This window comes from Malus sylvestris, chromosome 11 (assembly GCF_916048215.2).
Source record: "Malus sylvestris chromosome 11, drMalSylv7.2, whole genome shotgun sequence".
Lineage (NCBI taxonomy): Eukaryota > Viridiplantae > Streptophyta > Magnoliopsida > Rosales > Rosaceae > Malus > Malus sylvestris.
This window is the reverse complement of record NC_062270.1, coordinates 6,077,375-6,090,567: the sequence shown is the minus strand read 5'-3', so window position 1 is coordinate 6,090,567 and position 13,193 is coordinate 6,077,375. Positions and strand designations below refer to the sequence as shown.

Below are 13,193 nucleotides of genomic sequence, written 5' to 3'. Positions count from 1 at the left end.
CAGCTTCGACCAGCCAAACACGAGCCAAAATTTTAGTTTTGAACACACGGAAAAAGGAACGATGGACCCGCCCGTTATCTGTGGATACCATCACTCCGGTTATCTGACCGGCCGCTGCCAACCTCCCACGTAAACGATGTGATTCAGGCTTCTGTATATTTCGTTATGAACAATCAGTATAAAACATAAAATGTTACACAAGGGACCGGCTTCCATTTACAACAATCCGAATAATATGTCGTTACAGGATCACACAGTCCACTATCTTCCCCATGCAACGCATGTTTGGTGTTGTCCATCAATTCCCTCGTTTTCAAATTCCCTTTCACGTAACAATCAAGTCACTCTCCCAACGGAAAGCAACATAGACAACCAAAACTGCTAAGCGGGGGAGCGCATGACCAAAATATTTCCTTCCAAAGTGGTGTGGCTCCGGTTCATCAGGCACTGCTGGGGAGACTGGACAATTTATGTTCTCTATGGTATATTTACATTCCAATGGGTCTTGTTCTTGGTGAACTGCCAAGCGTTTGGGCATTAAGTAGTGTTGTTTCCTGCCAAGGATCAAGAGTGTACGGCGTAGTTGGACTTAGCTTGTTATACGATGAGTAGTCGCTCAAGTTGTAACTACTCTGTCCCATCATCGCGTAAGTTGGGTGAGGGGGAGAAAGAAAAGAGCTCTTGTGTGTTGCTCCATATTGTCGTAAGGGGCTTGAACAAGGAGATACAGGCAAAGATGTAATCATCCTTATATTCTCTCTGCATATACAAGATTGATAAAGAGTCATTTTACATTATAACACGTTCGACAGACTACATCGATGAGGATATGACGGGCAGAATATATTTACCTGGGGCTCCGCACATCTCTTGAAGTTGCGATTGTGGGCTTCACAGTGTGATCTGCATCACTCAGGGTGAAACTTGTTCTGTTGGAGTGTAGCTCTAATACTGGCTGTTCAGAGAAAGAAATTAAATAGAAATCAGGTTGGGCAAGCGCTTAGGTTTGATTGAGACTTGTTGGAAATACTAGTTTAACGATTCAAGACATAACATGGATGATGATATGTCAATAAATCGTTTAACAAAATGCAGTGTAACTTCTCCAAATAATCTCAAGCGCAAACTAGATTCCACACTTCTTTCTATAATTTGGCCCACAAACTAAAAGCTTAAAATATGCAGTAGAAAGTTAATAAGCTTTACCGGCGTCCTGCTTCCATGAAAAGCATATGGGAAGGCATCCTTGGTTACTTTCATGTTAGAAGATCTTGTCGTTGTTTGCTCTCTAATGAATGGGTGCTCTAGAAGGTCAAAAGCCGTAGGACGCTCTGATGGGTTCCGTTGCAAACATAGCCTCACAAAACTCTTTGCATCATTTGAAAGATGATCAGGAATATGTGGAATATCTTTGCTGTTTCCAATTTTAAAAATTGCAGCCACCTGTTGAACCCGATGTAAGGAAACAAGTTTTGGTGCAACAAACACTTTGTAGCTGATGATAACAAAGAAATTTTTTAAAGCAATAGGTTCTGAACAGTATATCGCACCCCTTCATACTGGCTCCAAGGAGGTTTAGAAGTTGCCATTTCGAGAATTGTACATCCTAAGCTCCATATATCCACGGCAAGGCTATAGCCGTTTGTATTCATTACAACCTGAAATTAACATTTCATGAACTGAAAATTCCACTACAGTGAACTGGATGCAAACAATACAAAGGAAAAAAGAGGGAAAAAAAGATGTTGAGAGAGATAAGTACCTCTGGGGCCATCCAATAAGGACTTCCCTTGAATGACAGCATTGAAGCACAATTTGTGATCTGAATCAGAACATAAAATCATCAGATTTCTCAAAATTGATTGAGAAAACCGACTAGGAAAACTAACAATTACATACTATTCTTCGATTTCCTTAGTCAAATACCACTCTTAAATATGCAGATAAGAAATACAGAACAATAAGCCAATTCCTAACACCCAGCTAAGAACAGGAAAAAATACAATGACAAAACTTATTAACTGCACTTCAATGTGCAAAGATTATAGAAAATGATAACTCCCGAAATTGAGGAGAAACCAAAGCCCGAAGTGTAGTCCGATCTTACTTTATCCTGAATAACCTCCACTCTATCTCCTTCGTAATTTTAAAATATCCTCTTGAACCAAAGCACCTGATAAATAGCCAACAGACCACCTTCCATAAAACCTTACAATTTTTTCCCTCTAGCAAACGTCTTATGGTTGTCACAATGAAAACAGATCCTTGTGACATTATTTTGTCCTGGTTTCCTGAATGCCAAGACATATCGTATAGTTAACACTTAACAGTTTCATTCTTACTCTTCCTAGACACATTCATGTTTGAGATAAATTAGCAATTCTATGCCTTCATTACTTCACTAAGAATTCAATGTGCAGAGAATGAGATGCAATTTACATGTTTAGCCATGCCAAAGTCTGCCAACTTGATTTCACCATTAGGACCCACTAATATGTTTGCTCCTTTAATGTCCCTGCAAGGAAAAACAAATTAGTAAAAAGATCATAAAGATAGAACACAACCGCCAGAACTTTAATTAAAAAGATTTAATAAATCATTATCAGTGTAAAAGTAGGAAGGTAAAAGATAAAGAAAATTATTGTAGGCTGAAAAGAAAAAAAATTAGATTTTGTACGAAATATTGCTGACCTAGAAAAAAGGGAAGACAAGTATTCATATGCCGGACCACCATATGATTGAAAATGAGGGAAAGGAAGATAATGAAGACATTACAGGTATTAAAACTCACACACCTATGAACTGTATTTCTTTCGTGTAAGTAGGCAAGACCAGATACAATCTGTCTGGTATAATTTTGAATCACAGGTTCGTTAAAGGCGCCATATTCTTGTAGTAGTTTATAAATTGAGCCACCAGACACATATTCCAAATAAACAGAGAGTGCATCTTCACCCTGAAAAGGACAAGCCAAAGTTGATAGTAACCCTTGATGCAACATCCAAATCATCAACTAACCAAATCAATTGAAAATAAATAACCCATCGCTCTCTTTTTCTATCCCCACACCAATGTATGTGTTCAGGCAATGTGCATGTATTTTTTATTGCTAATGGACAAGCATGTTTATCAGCATTTAAAGCAGTATATTTAACTCTCACCAATTCACTTCCATGATATCGAACAATGTTTGGATGTGAGAGCTGACTAAGCAAATTTATCTCCTGTCAACAACAAAAAGTTAGATGCAAACCAGTCCGCACCAACAATCAGATAGAGAGATTTCTAACAATGTAAATTTACTGTAAATGCTCAGTGACAGCTCGAAATACCAACTCAATTGGAGCAAAGCATCATGCCTGATATTTTCAAGGTAGCTGGACAAAGTTACCTGGTTCAGTTGCTTAAGACATTCTTTTAATGATTGATCATCTGTAACAAGCCTGACTTCTTTTATTGCACACATTTGCCCACTTTCACTGTCAATGTCACAAGCAAAAGTTTAGGAAAAGGAATACATATACATGGTAACAGGACATCTTGTCTGCACTCCAATTATTGCAAAACAATTATTTGGTGCCCTCACTTTGGAATCCATTTTGTTTCCTTTATAAATTCCAGGGTAATGTGCAAAGTGCGTGCATACATACAATCCTTTTTGTGCCTGAAGTTTTTGTTTCCCTTGCCCAAAGAATAAATATTCAATTTAGTTCCCAAAACTAACAAACATGACCGTTCACTTTTTGTTATTAATCAATCCACCACAAAAGTAAAATTCACATTTACCTGTTAAACCCAACATAAACATGGCCAAAGGTCCCTCTTCCTAAAAGCTTTCCCTTCTTCCACTTTGATAGCGCACAAGCTGTGTTTTCAGTGACTGGACTAGTTCTACTGCTGGCCAAGGCAAAAGGACTAGTTGGGGAACCTGGAGGGAGCGGAAGAGGATGATACACACTTTTCCCATCTTCTTGCTTTCCCGTTGGAGACTCCAAACCCATGGGACACAATCGTGGGTGAAGAGGAGATGTTGGGCTAGTTGGCCCCCTAGACCTAGGACCTGGGCTTTTCGGCATCATGCTGACCTTTGGATCACCAATACATCTGTAAATAATATAGGACATTGATAAGAAGCATAAAATTATTCTTTATATCTCAGATATAATCAAAAAAATATTCCAATGATCCCAATCATCATCTTGTGGAAATATAAGAATAAAGCCATCAACTTAATACAAATTATGTATGAGTACTGATAGTACCACGTCCTAATTCTTACCATAAACAAGCACGTCCATAAATATTCTAGTAAGATTTATAGCTTAAAATATCTATGTTAATCAGCATGATGTGGTTAATGCTAAAAACAAGTGGCCTCATAAAAAGAAAATCAAACTCTACTATGACAGAAAACCAAAACCAGTTTGGAAAGGAAATATCAGCTCAAAAAGTTAATAACTCAGAAAAGTAGCAGATAATCACTCAAATTCGGACAGCAAAAACTCTATGGAGAAGGCAAGAGTATTTAGCTAACTAATTACTAAATTAATATCCAATAAGTAACTACGAATCCAATAAATTCACAAATGAAACAGTTAAACCATATATGTATGGATTGGAACTGAACGTTTGAATTAAAGTTCTTATAAGCATGAATTGAATTGATTTGAACTGAATGAAAAAACATTCAAAAGTCCCAAATTGTGCACAGAACAGAAAATTATCTAATCCGAAAACGCAGGGGTTTTGTGGAGAAAAAAACCAACCTATAGCTGGAAGCAGCACCACAATGAGCAACCAGTGGGTCGTCGGAGCCAGAGGAGCTGACGCTTGAAACAGAGGCGGACCCAGATCCTAACCCATTGACCTGATCATTTCCCAAAGCCAAACCCTGCAGGGACGACACCGATGGGCGAGGCAGGGGATGAGCTGCTCTCTCACCGCCATCCGAGTCAAAACCCAAAAAGCCAGAAGAAGAGACACCGACAACGCTAGTAAATTCCCTGCTGGCTCTCGGTGATGCCCGCGTGACTTGTTCGTCGAAGCTCCTCGGCCTTTCGTCCTTCTCCTTCTTCTTATTATCGTTACTGATCGAAGATTTGTTGACAAAGTTGTTGCTGTTGCGGTTAGAGTAGGGGTTTTTGTGCTGGACTGCCTTCTCTTGCTCCTCTTTGCTCTTGCTTGATTTTCTTCCCCACCAAGCAGGCATATTTACCTCAATTTATCTATTTCTACCATTAAAAATTTGAAATATCAAATCAATTTGCTTGATTTTCTTCACTCCAATACCAAATGATGAGACCTCAACGATCAATTTTAAAAATTCACACACAAAGATTCAGGCTTCGAACACGAATTTCAAAATTCCCAAAAAAACCAACACCAATTTCAGCTACGAGAACTTCAAATCAACATCAATTTCAACAAAATTCCCAACATCCGAACCCCGAAATGAACAAATTCTCAAAATTCAACCCCCGATTGCAATCCCAATCTCAATCCAAATCCAAATTACATACCTTGTAATCGAACGGAGGAGCTGGGCGGCGGAGCTCCAGTCGTGAACGGCAGAGCACGACGGATGCAATTAGGAATACTTGGGGCGGCCTATAACATCCTCCGCCGTCTGAGGCTGAGGCTCTCTTAAAAAGCAAGATAATTTATTTTTATTCAATTTAATTCGATTGAGAAGAGAGAGAAGAGGACTCAGAAAGAAGGAAATTGAGAGTGAAAAGAGCTTGAATTCGGGGTTTGCAGCTCGATTTTATATCGCAGGAGGAAGAAGAAGAAGAAACGGAGACTTTTTTTCTTTCGGGGAGAGAGAGAAAGAGAGAGAGAGAGAGAGTGTGGGACCTGTGGAGGAGAGAGAGAGAGCACAAGTGTGAGGAACAGCTCAGCAGAGAGGGAGACGACAAAAGAGTGAGTTTCGGGGACGGCAGCCGGTGGTTGGATAAAGCCGAACGGGTGACGTGTCAGGTTTCTGGTTGTGAGATATGACGTAAATGCTTACGTACACACGCATGTAACGGATGAGGTGTATGTATGTTGAGATGATCATACATACATGTGCCTGCATGCATGCATGTTGATGTCATGTGGGGGAGGAGGAGTGGACTGCGTCAATGGGTGTCGGGGAAACTTGTGGGTGGGTGCGGGGGTGAGTGACTAAGTGAGTGTATTGCGGATTTGGTATTTGTAAAAAATTCCAAAACCAAAAGTGGCCACAAGATTCATAACATAAACGGTTGATGATCGCTATTACGATGGAAAATGATTTTCGTACTCTATTTTTTCTCGTGTTTATAGCCACATGATGCAGTTAATGGCAGGAAATTAAGAGATAAACAAATGAGAAGTGCAGGAATCGCTTCTGTAAATAATGGAATTCATGTTTTGATGATTATTGCAATCCAACTTAGTCCTTAAGTTGCATGAGCACTTTAGATGGATCAGGTACACAAGTAACAACCAAGGTGGCGTTTCGGCTCAAATAATGGTGTGATATGATTTTATTCTACATGACATTGTGTTATTGGACGAATACGTCACCTTGACGGTGTACCCATATCTAATCCTTGTGAAACCCGCCATTAGTAAATCAAGTAAGCAATGACGTCATTGCTTTATTCACTTTTCTTTGTTTAGGTGGGATGAGTGATTTAAAGTTCTGTTTTAGATAAGAAAAATAGTAAACCAAATAATATGAAAAGGAAAGTTCTGAAATGAGAGATTCTCTCATACCACTAACTCATGACGTGGTAATCGTCCCTTAAAAGATGAATGCACTTTTTAAGCACATGATAAACGTTTATTAGATAGTGACGCCACTAAAACTAAAATTCGATTGCATGAATGGTTCTTTCTGGTAGGGTTAACGTTATCACAAACTTGAAACTTGTCCTTACAAGGAGGGTTTTGGGTTTAGGGAAAATAACGTGAACATTCTGTAGATGTTATCGAACTTAAAGTAAGAACACACTCGGTACATGAGCTATAACATCTTCACCGGTCTTACACAAACGAAAATCAAGGAGAAATCGGAACAGTTATTGGCACTCGGTAAATGGAGAGACTACGATAGGAACATCTAGAGAGGAAGTTCACCACTGTCGGCAATCACGACTTTGCTCTTGGGTGTGCCACTCTGATTTCCTTCAGCTTCAATCTTGTAAACCACATCCATTCCGGACAGCACCTTTCCGAATACAACATGTTTGCCATCCAACCTATAAACATTCAAATACGGAATCAAACCTTAGCTTTGATAACAATACATGTGTAAACCAATGGCTGTTAAAAAAGAAGCGGTAATGGACCTCCTTATTACGGGAGAGGAAATTTAAGAAATGTGAGATGGAATCAGTAGAAAAACGGGACAGAATGAACCCGCCATCTGTGGATACCATCACTATGGTTGTCTGGCCGCTGCCCAACTCTCACCAAAACGGTGGGAATCAGGCATTCACTGTAAGCACTATTGGTCTCCACGAGAAAGCAAACCAAAATCGCTTCCTCTAATCAAACCCAACAAGTGCCGGAATTATACAAATTAAGAAAGTGATGCAACATGCAGAAGCAGATAGTCATCATGCAGAAGCAGATAGTCATTCTACAGATATTCTTAGCTTTTTCAAGTATGCATGGATGCACATAGAATTACCAGTTAGTTGTCACAGTTGTGATGAAGAATTGTGAACCATTGGTGTCGGGACCAGCATTTGCCATTGACAAAAGCCCTGTAAAAAAGAGCAAGCGTTTTGTTCAGAACATAATATAGGTTCAAACTTCAAGATTATATTGGGTGCTAGCTATCCATGCCACTGGAAGAGAAGGCAGGTGGGATGGGTTATTTCTCTACCTGGACCGGTATGCTTTAGCTTGAAATTCTCATCAGCAAACTTCTCTCCGTAAATTGATTCTCCACCTCTTCCATCACCTAGTGTGAAATCACCTCCTTGGATCATGAAACTGGGTATAATCCTGTGGAATTTGCTACCCTTGAAATGGAGAGGTTTTCCACTCTTTCCAACGCCGTTCTCCCCTGAAATATTTGGGCAAAAAAGCTCAAAACTTTATAAACATTGTCGACTCTTACAACTTTCTAATCAATGTGTTCTAATGCAGTATGCAGAAAATTTGTACGTAGCAACTAAATATTTGCATCCTTCCATTTTAATTATTGAGTTGTTACTGAACTTGAAGGCCTCGAGCAAGGACCATTTCATATACATTGCTGATGATAAACCCCAAAAAGTAGACACTACATATCAACTGCTAAACTTAATACGAGGAAACGAAGATGAGTAACTGGTTACCTGTGCAAAGAGCTCGAAAATTCTCTGAAACACCAAAGGAATGAATTAGTAATGTTCTGAAATTGTTAGACTTAGTTTAACACATAGAACCCACAAAATGATAGTAATATTATTCAATACCTGCAGTCTTGGGAACCGCCTTCCCAAAGAGACCGATCACAACCCGTCCTGAAACACAGTGATCGAAACAAGTATCAATACCGATTAGCCAGAAACAAAAAGCACCACCACCAAAAAAAAATCCCAATAATTCATCAAACTAGGGCACCCAAATTTTCATTTGCAAAACTCTCTGCACATAAACATTTCTCCAACTCCACAGAAACACATCCACCTCTACACAAATGATCACCTATCGGCGTTCAGCTCCCAATTGAGCTCATATATCATATTAACCGGAAATCAATATCAAATCTGGGATTAAAGTCCCTTAATCAAATTGAATTTTGAGCAAATGGGTCGAATTTGTTCTAAGGATTAACAAAATTAATGCAAATTAAACAGCATACCAGCAGGCTTTCCAGATATCTCGACATCAAAGTAAACCTTGTGGGTCACTTCCTTCAGATCCTCCTTCGACTTCTTTGCCTGATCAAGAATTTACACAAAATTTAAACATTAATCCTTGAAAACGCAATTGAATCAAACAAAATTAATCAATTTAATCAAAACTATAAATTTCACCTCAATGAGAGCTAGGGTTCCGAAGAGGACGAGGGTACAGAGCAGCAACGACGTCGCTCTAGCCATCTCTTTGCTTTTTCAGTTCTGTGAAGTCTCAGACACTCCTCTCCCACTTCAGATTCATTGATTTGTACTGATGTGCGGGTCCCAGTGTTTAGCTGTTCAGCCAATAGCGGTCCGACACGTATGACATGTTGGTGTTTTGGCGTTATGTAATTGGTTGACCCGTCTGGGGTCCCGTCAAGAGTTGCATAAAAAGTTGGGTAATGAGTTGGATGTGGGCCGGATGCTAAGATGTATTTGGGCCTTGAAGCCTCATTCTAGGTTTTTTTTTCTTTTCCAATAATTCAATAATATTAATTTACTGTTCTAAATATTTTACCTAGGTGCTAGCCGACTGTCTACTGTTTCGATTAATTCCTAAACATTTAAAAATTAAGAAATGGCGAATAGCTCGCTTAGGCTGCAACTTTCACTTAGAAAAAAAATACATAACTTTAATTTTTCATTTTATTTTTTCAATAATTGTAAAAGACTTTTTTTAAATTCTTAAATGAAAACTCATTATATGCTTATTCCTTATGTTTTCTATATATTCTAATAGTTTATAATCTATGAGCTCATTTGGGAACAACTGAAATGTTTTTTGAACCAAATCTTAACAAAGATGCAAGTTAATTCTAAACACCTTAAGTGTTTCCAGCAAAAAGCACATAGCTGATGTTTTTAGCAGAGAGCACTTCAAGTGCTTTTGGAACCCAAAAACATTTTCCATAAAAGCGCTTTCAGTGTTTTAAAAGCACTTGCCAAACGAGCTTTATATGTTATTCTATTTTGCAATTTATGTATCCCAATACAATTATGTATTTTTAAGTACAAATAAACATTTATTTATATAATATTTAATAAATTTAATTAAAATTAAAAAGAAAACCTAAGCCTCGTCAAGACGCGTAAGCGCTTAGCCCCTGACCACCTAAGACTAATTCATGTTAAAAATAGAAAGCAAACGGGGTTAATTCGAGTTGTGTCATTTTGCATATCACGAGTTCTATATGCATATACACATTAACTTGTTGCATAGAAATAGGAATCCTGTTTTCAGATAATTTTAACTTACTAAATTGTAATTCTAAAGAGTGTAGACAACCAATTTCAAGTTACTATCCTTTGCTTCCTATCCTTTTGGTACCAACTTGTTTGGGCCCAAAAATATTGGTTTGGGCCGAGTTTAGAATTGTTCTCGGCCCAAAGGCCATGTTTAAGTGTCGTTGGGGGTTATCCAGCTCACTGGCCGCGCAGTTGAAGCTGGTCGTGTCCCATCGGGAACCTGTGGGATGTGGGTGAGTCCTATTACGAGAAGGAGTTTCGACAAGATAAGGATGATGGAGTTTGAGATTGAATGCAGCTTGATAACGAGTTAAGTTCAAAGTCCTAGTAGGAGTAGGACTGGCCGAGATAAGGTTGGATTGGGGAAATGAGTCCTAATCCGAGAATGATTGGGATTCAATGCAGGTTGGCTACTATAAATAGGGAGGGAGAACATCGAACAAAGCCCCCCAATTCAACACACAAATTGCCCTGCGTAAACTCTCGCTCTATGCAAAACCTCTCAACAACCTGGAGGTTTTTACTTTTTTTTTCCTCCGACATACCTTCAGTTTGGATAAACAACACTGTGGAGGCAACCACCGAACATCTTCAGTTTGGATAAACAGCACTGTTGCCGTAGAATCAGCAGACCGTGAAGTACCTTCAGTTTGGATAAACAGTACTGCAACATGGTCGATTGGTTATCTATCCAAGTCTCGGTTGAGAAGGATTTTTGGATCCTTATTGGCAGAGGTCATCTCATCAACCTTCTCGGCGAAGTGAGGTGTTACTAGGGCTCGGCACATCGAATGCCAAGTTGTTTATGATTGGTTATTCGCAAGTAGGTTTTAGAATTCGGCATTCTGACGGTTGAACCACTTTTATAATCACGACGTACATTTGTTTTGAGTATTTGTGTCCCTATACTCTGGTGTCTATTCGGCGTGCTTATACTCTCACAAACATAATCACCGTGACCGAATCCGGCGCCGACGATTTGTGAACTCGCAAAACTAGCAGACTTGTCTTCAGGCTCTAGAACCCGAAGGCCGAGAGTGTTCCTTCCTCGGCCACAGTCGCAAGATTGAGAAGTCAGCCGTGCACTTAACGTAACATCAACACATTTTACTCATCGGCCGACGAGTTGGTACACCCCACAAACAACCGAATGACGTAGTTAGCTTATTAATTACTCGGTCTACGCGCCACGTAGGCTTAGTAGTTTTTTAGGGTCAACACAACTACACATTTGATTTAAGTTAAGCTTTCTTGATTTCATTGTGCTCCCATTATAGGCTTTATCCTTAAGTTTTTAGGTCAATGAAAGCAACAAATTGTTCTGGTGGTTAGAACATTCTTATTCAACACATTGTCTTCTGAATTTAAATTGAATATGTGGCATGTGGTAGCACTAGAAATCTATCAATTCCACTCTTGTAATATGCTATGATCTTAAAAGAGCAAATCTAAACGTCAGATTAAAAGAATGAAAATGTGAAATAACTTTGTATTTCTGTCCCGACCTTATAACCAAAGACTTCAATCACTCTTCAAAATAAATTCCACTCGTCAATTATGTTATTTCTATCGTTCAGAACTTGCTAACTCTTAGTTTAGTGAAAAAAATTCCGCAACCGAATTTATTCTCTCTATTATGAAAAACAAGACAAACCAAAACAAAACTAGACTTTCATCTAAATAATAAAGTAGATTTGGATAAATGTTGTGTTTGTAGAATTATCAGAGAGACGGGTCATACGACCCACTTTCAACAACACCGATATTATCCACAACTTGGTAATTACCACATGCACAATCCGTCAAGTGTGGGGTTTTATCACAAAAGGCCTCGATTTTAGTTGGAGTGGGATTAGGGTATTTAAAGTCTTCTTTTGTCATTGATACAATCTATGTGAGACATTTCAACATGCTCTCTCACGTGGGACCCATTAGTGGGTCGCATGTGGGAGATCTACACATCGACAACCACGTGGAGCCAAGGGAACTCACCTTACACGCGGGGCCAAGGGATCCACCATTATCGTGTGGGGCCAAGGGACCCACCATTATCGTGTGGGGCCAAGGGGACTCACCTTACACCGGGGCCAAGGGACCCACCATCATCGTGTGGGGCCAAGGGGACCCACCCATCATATGACAGTACAGTACAAGCCCGTTCCCTAGCTTTGATACCATGTAGACTTATCAAAGAAACGAGTCATTCGACCCACTTCCAACAACACCGATATTGTCCCCAACTTGGTAATTACCACCTGCATAATCCGTCAGGTGTGGGGATTTATCACAAAAAGCCTCGGTATTAGTTGGAGTGAGATTAAGGTATTTAAACTATTCTTTTATCATTGATACGGTTGATGTGAGACATTTCAACAGTGTTATGATATGGTGGACAATACTATACTCCAACAACAAACCCAAAACAAATGAAGAAAGGGACAATTGAGAACAAAGTTTAGACACGAACATAATTAGAGAAAGAGTATACTGCCATTTGACCCTCTAAATTAGTATTTCAGTTAAAGTTGACCTTTGAACTATTTTTTGGGTAAATTAAGCCCATGACCTATTTGAAATCAGCCAATTAACCTCATTATCAGATTCGATGAAATTTCATCAACTTTGCCGTCAAATACTGCCACGTGACCAACGCGTTATTCACCTTGAAGGTAAATTCGTGCTAGTATTTGACTGCAAGTGGATGAAATTTCATCAAATAACAGTGAGGGGTTAATTGAAAGTTCAAAGGGTTAATTTACCAAAATAATAGTTCAGAATGTCAATTTCAACTGAGGTAATAGGATTTACCAACAAAAGCACTATCCAAGCAAAATTTTAGATAGTTGGTCTGACCATGCATCTTATCCAACCACTCAATGTGTCATGTTATTATTTACTTTCCACTAAATATTCACTAACAAACATAACGATATGAATAACTATTTGATCATATAACATCAATTAATAAAGGATAATGTTATTTTATTTACACAATTATTTTTACCTTCCACACATATATATATTTTTTTTTTGTTATTGATTTTTTTTAATTCATTTCATCCCACAATTGAAAATTGAGAAAAA

At 38.8% G+C, this 13,193-nt stretch overlaps 3 protein-coding genes and 1 non-coding gene across 5 annotated transcripts in view; 1 reads left to right on the top strand and 3 right to left on the bottom strand.

Annotated features, from left to right (window-relative positions):
* The window catches only part of LOC126589019 (protein EARLY FLOWERING 4-like), a 102,063-nt gene that overhangs the window by 76,940 nt on the left and 11,930 nt on the right, over window positions 1–13,193 (top strand). The window lies entirely within an intron of this gene.
* Window positions 140–5,857, bottom strand: LOC126589008 (mitogen-activated protein kinase kinase kinase 3-like). 2 transcript variants are annotated; one of them, XM_050254184.1, is made up of 12 exons: window positions 5,520–5,857; window positions 4,767–5,231; window positions 3,787–4,104; window positions 3,392–3,479; window positions 3,162–3,224; window positions 2,796–2,956; window positions 2,440–2,515; window positions 1,763–1,822; window positions 1,551–1,658; window positions 1,207–1,443; window positions 852–955; window positions 140–759 (listed from the first exon to the last, which is right to left on the bottom strand). In XM_050254184.1, exons 2-12 carry the CDS (start codon window positions 5,207–5,209, stop codon window positions 489–491), a joined length of 1,929 nt encoding a protein of 642 aa, XP_050110141.1. In that variant the 5' UTR covers window positions 5,210–5,231; window positions 5,520–5,857; the 3' UTR covers window positions 140–488. The 2 variants fall into 2 exon arrangements, with proteins under 2 accessions (XP_050110141.1, XP_050110142.1); XM_050254185.1 differs by having other exon boundaries at window positions 4,767–5,225.
* On the bottom strand, window positions 6,845–9,161 carry LOC126589017 (peptidyl-prolyl cis-trans isomerase CYP19-4). Its single transcript, XM_050254194.1, has 7 exons — window positions 9,000–9,161; window positions 8,825–8,903; window positions 8,436–8,483; window positions 8,316–8,339; window positions 7,859–8,041; window positions 7,661–7,736; window positions 6,845–7,226 (listed from the first exon to the last, which is right to left on the bottom strand). Exons 1-7 carry the CDS (start codon window positions 9,063–9,065, stop codon window positions 7,088–7,090), a joined length of 615 nt encoding a protein of 204 aa, XP_050110151.1. The 5' UTR covers window positions 9,066–9,161; the 3' UTR covers window positions 6,845–7,087.
* On the bottom strand, window positions 7,345–7,537 carry LOC126591684 (small nucleolar RNA snoR143). The gene has a single exon (XR_007612492.1). It is a non-coding gene; the product is annotated as a small nucleolar RNA snoR143 (small nucleolar RNA).

Excerpts from the sequence above, each read along its gene's own strand:
- LOC126589008 (XM_050254184.1), bottom strand. The coding sequence starts at position 5,209 with ATGCCTGCTTGGTGGGGAAGAAAATCAAGCAAGAGCAAAGAGGAGCAA. Across the intron at positions 3,225-3,391 it reads GTCTTAAGCAACTGAACCAG|GAGATAAATTTGCTTAGTCA; the intron begins GTAACTTTGTCC and ends TGTTGTTGACAG. Across the intron at positions 2,957-3,161 it reads GATATCATGGAAGTGAATTG|GGTGAAGATGCACTCTCTGT; the intron begins GTGAGAGTTAAA and ends TGTCCTTTTCAG.
- LOC126589017 (XM_050254194.1), bottom strand. The coding sequence starts at position 9,065 with ATGGCTAGAGCGACGTCGTTGCTGCTCTGTACCCTCGTCCTCTTCGGA. Across the intron at positions 8,904-8,999 it reads GAACCCTAGCTCTCATTGAG|GCAAAGAAGTCGAAGGAGGA; the intron begins GTGAAATTTATA and ends ATTCTTGATCAG. Across the intron at positions 8,042-8,315 it reads TTTTCGAGCTCTTTGCACAG|GGGAGAACGGCGTTGGAAAG; the intron begins GTAACCAGTTAC and ends CAAATATTTCAG.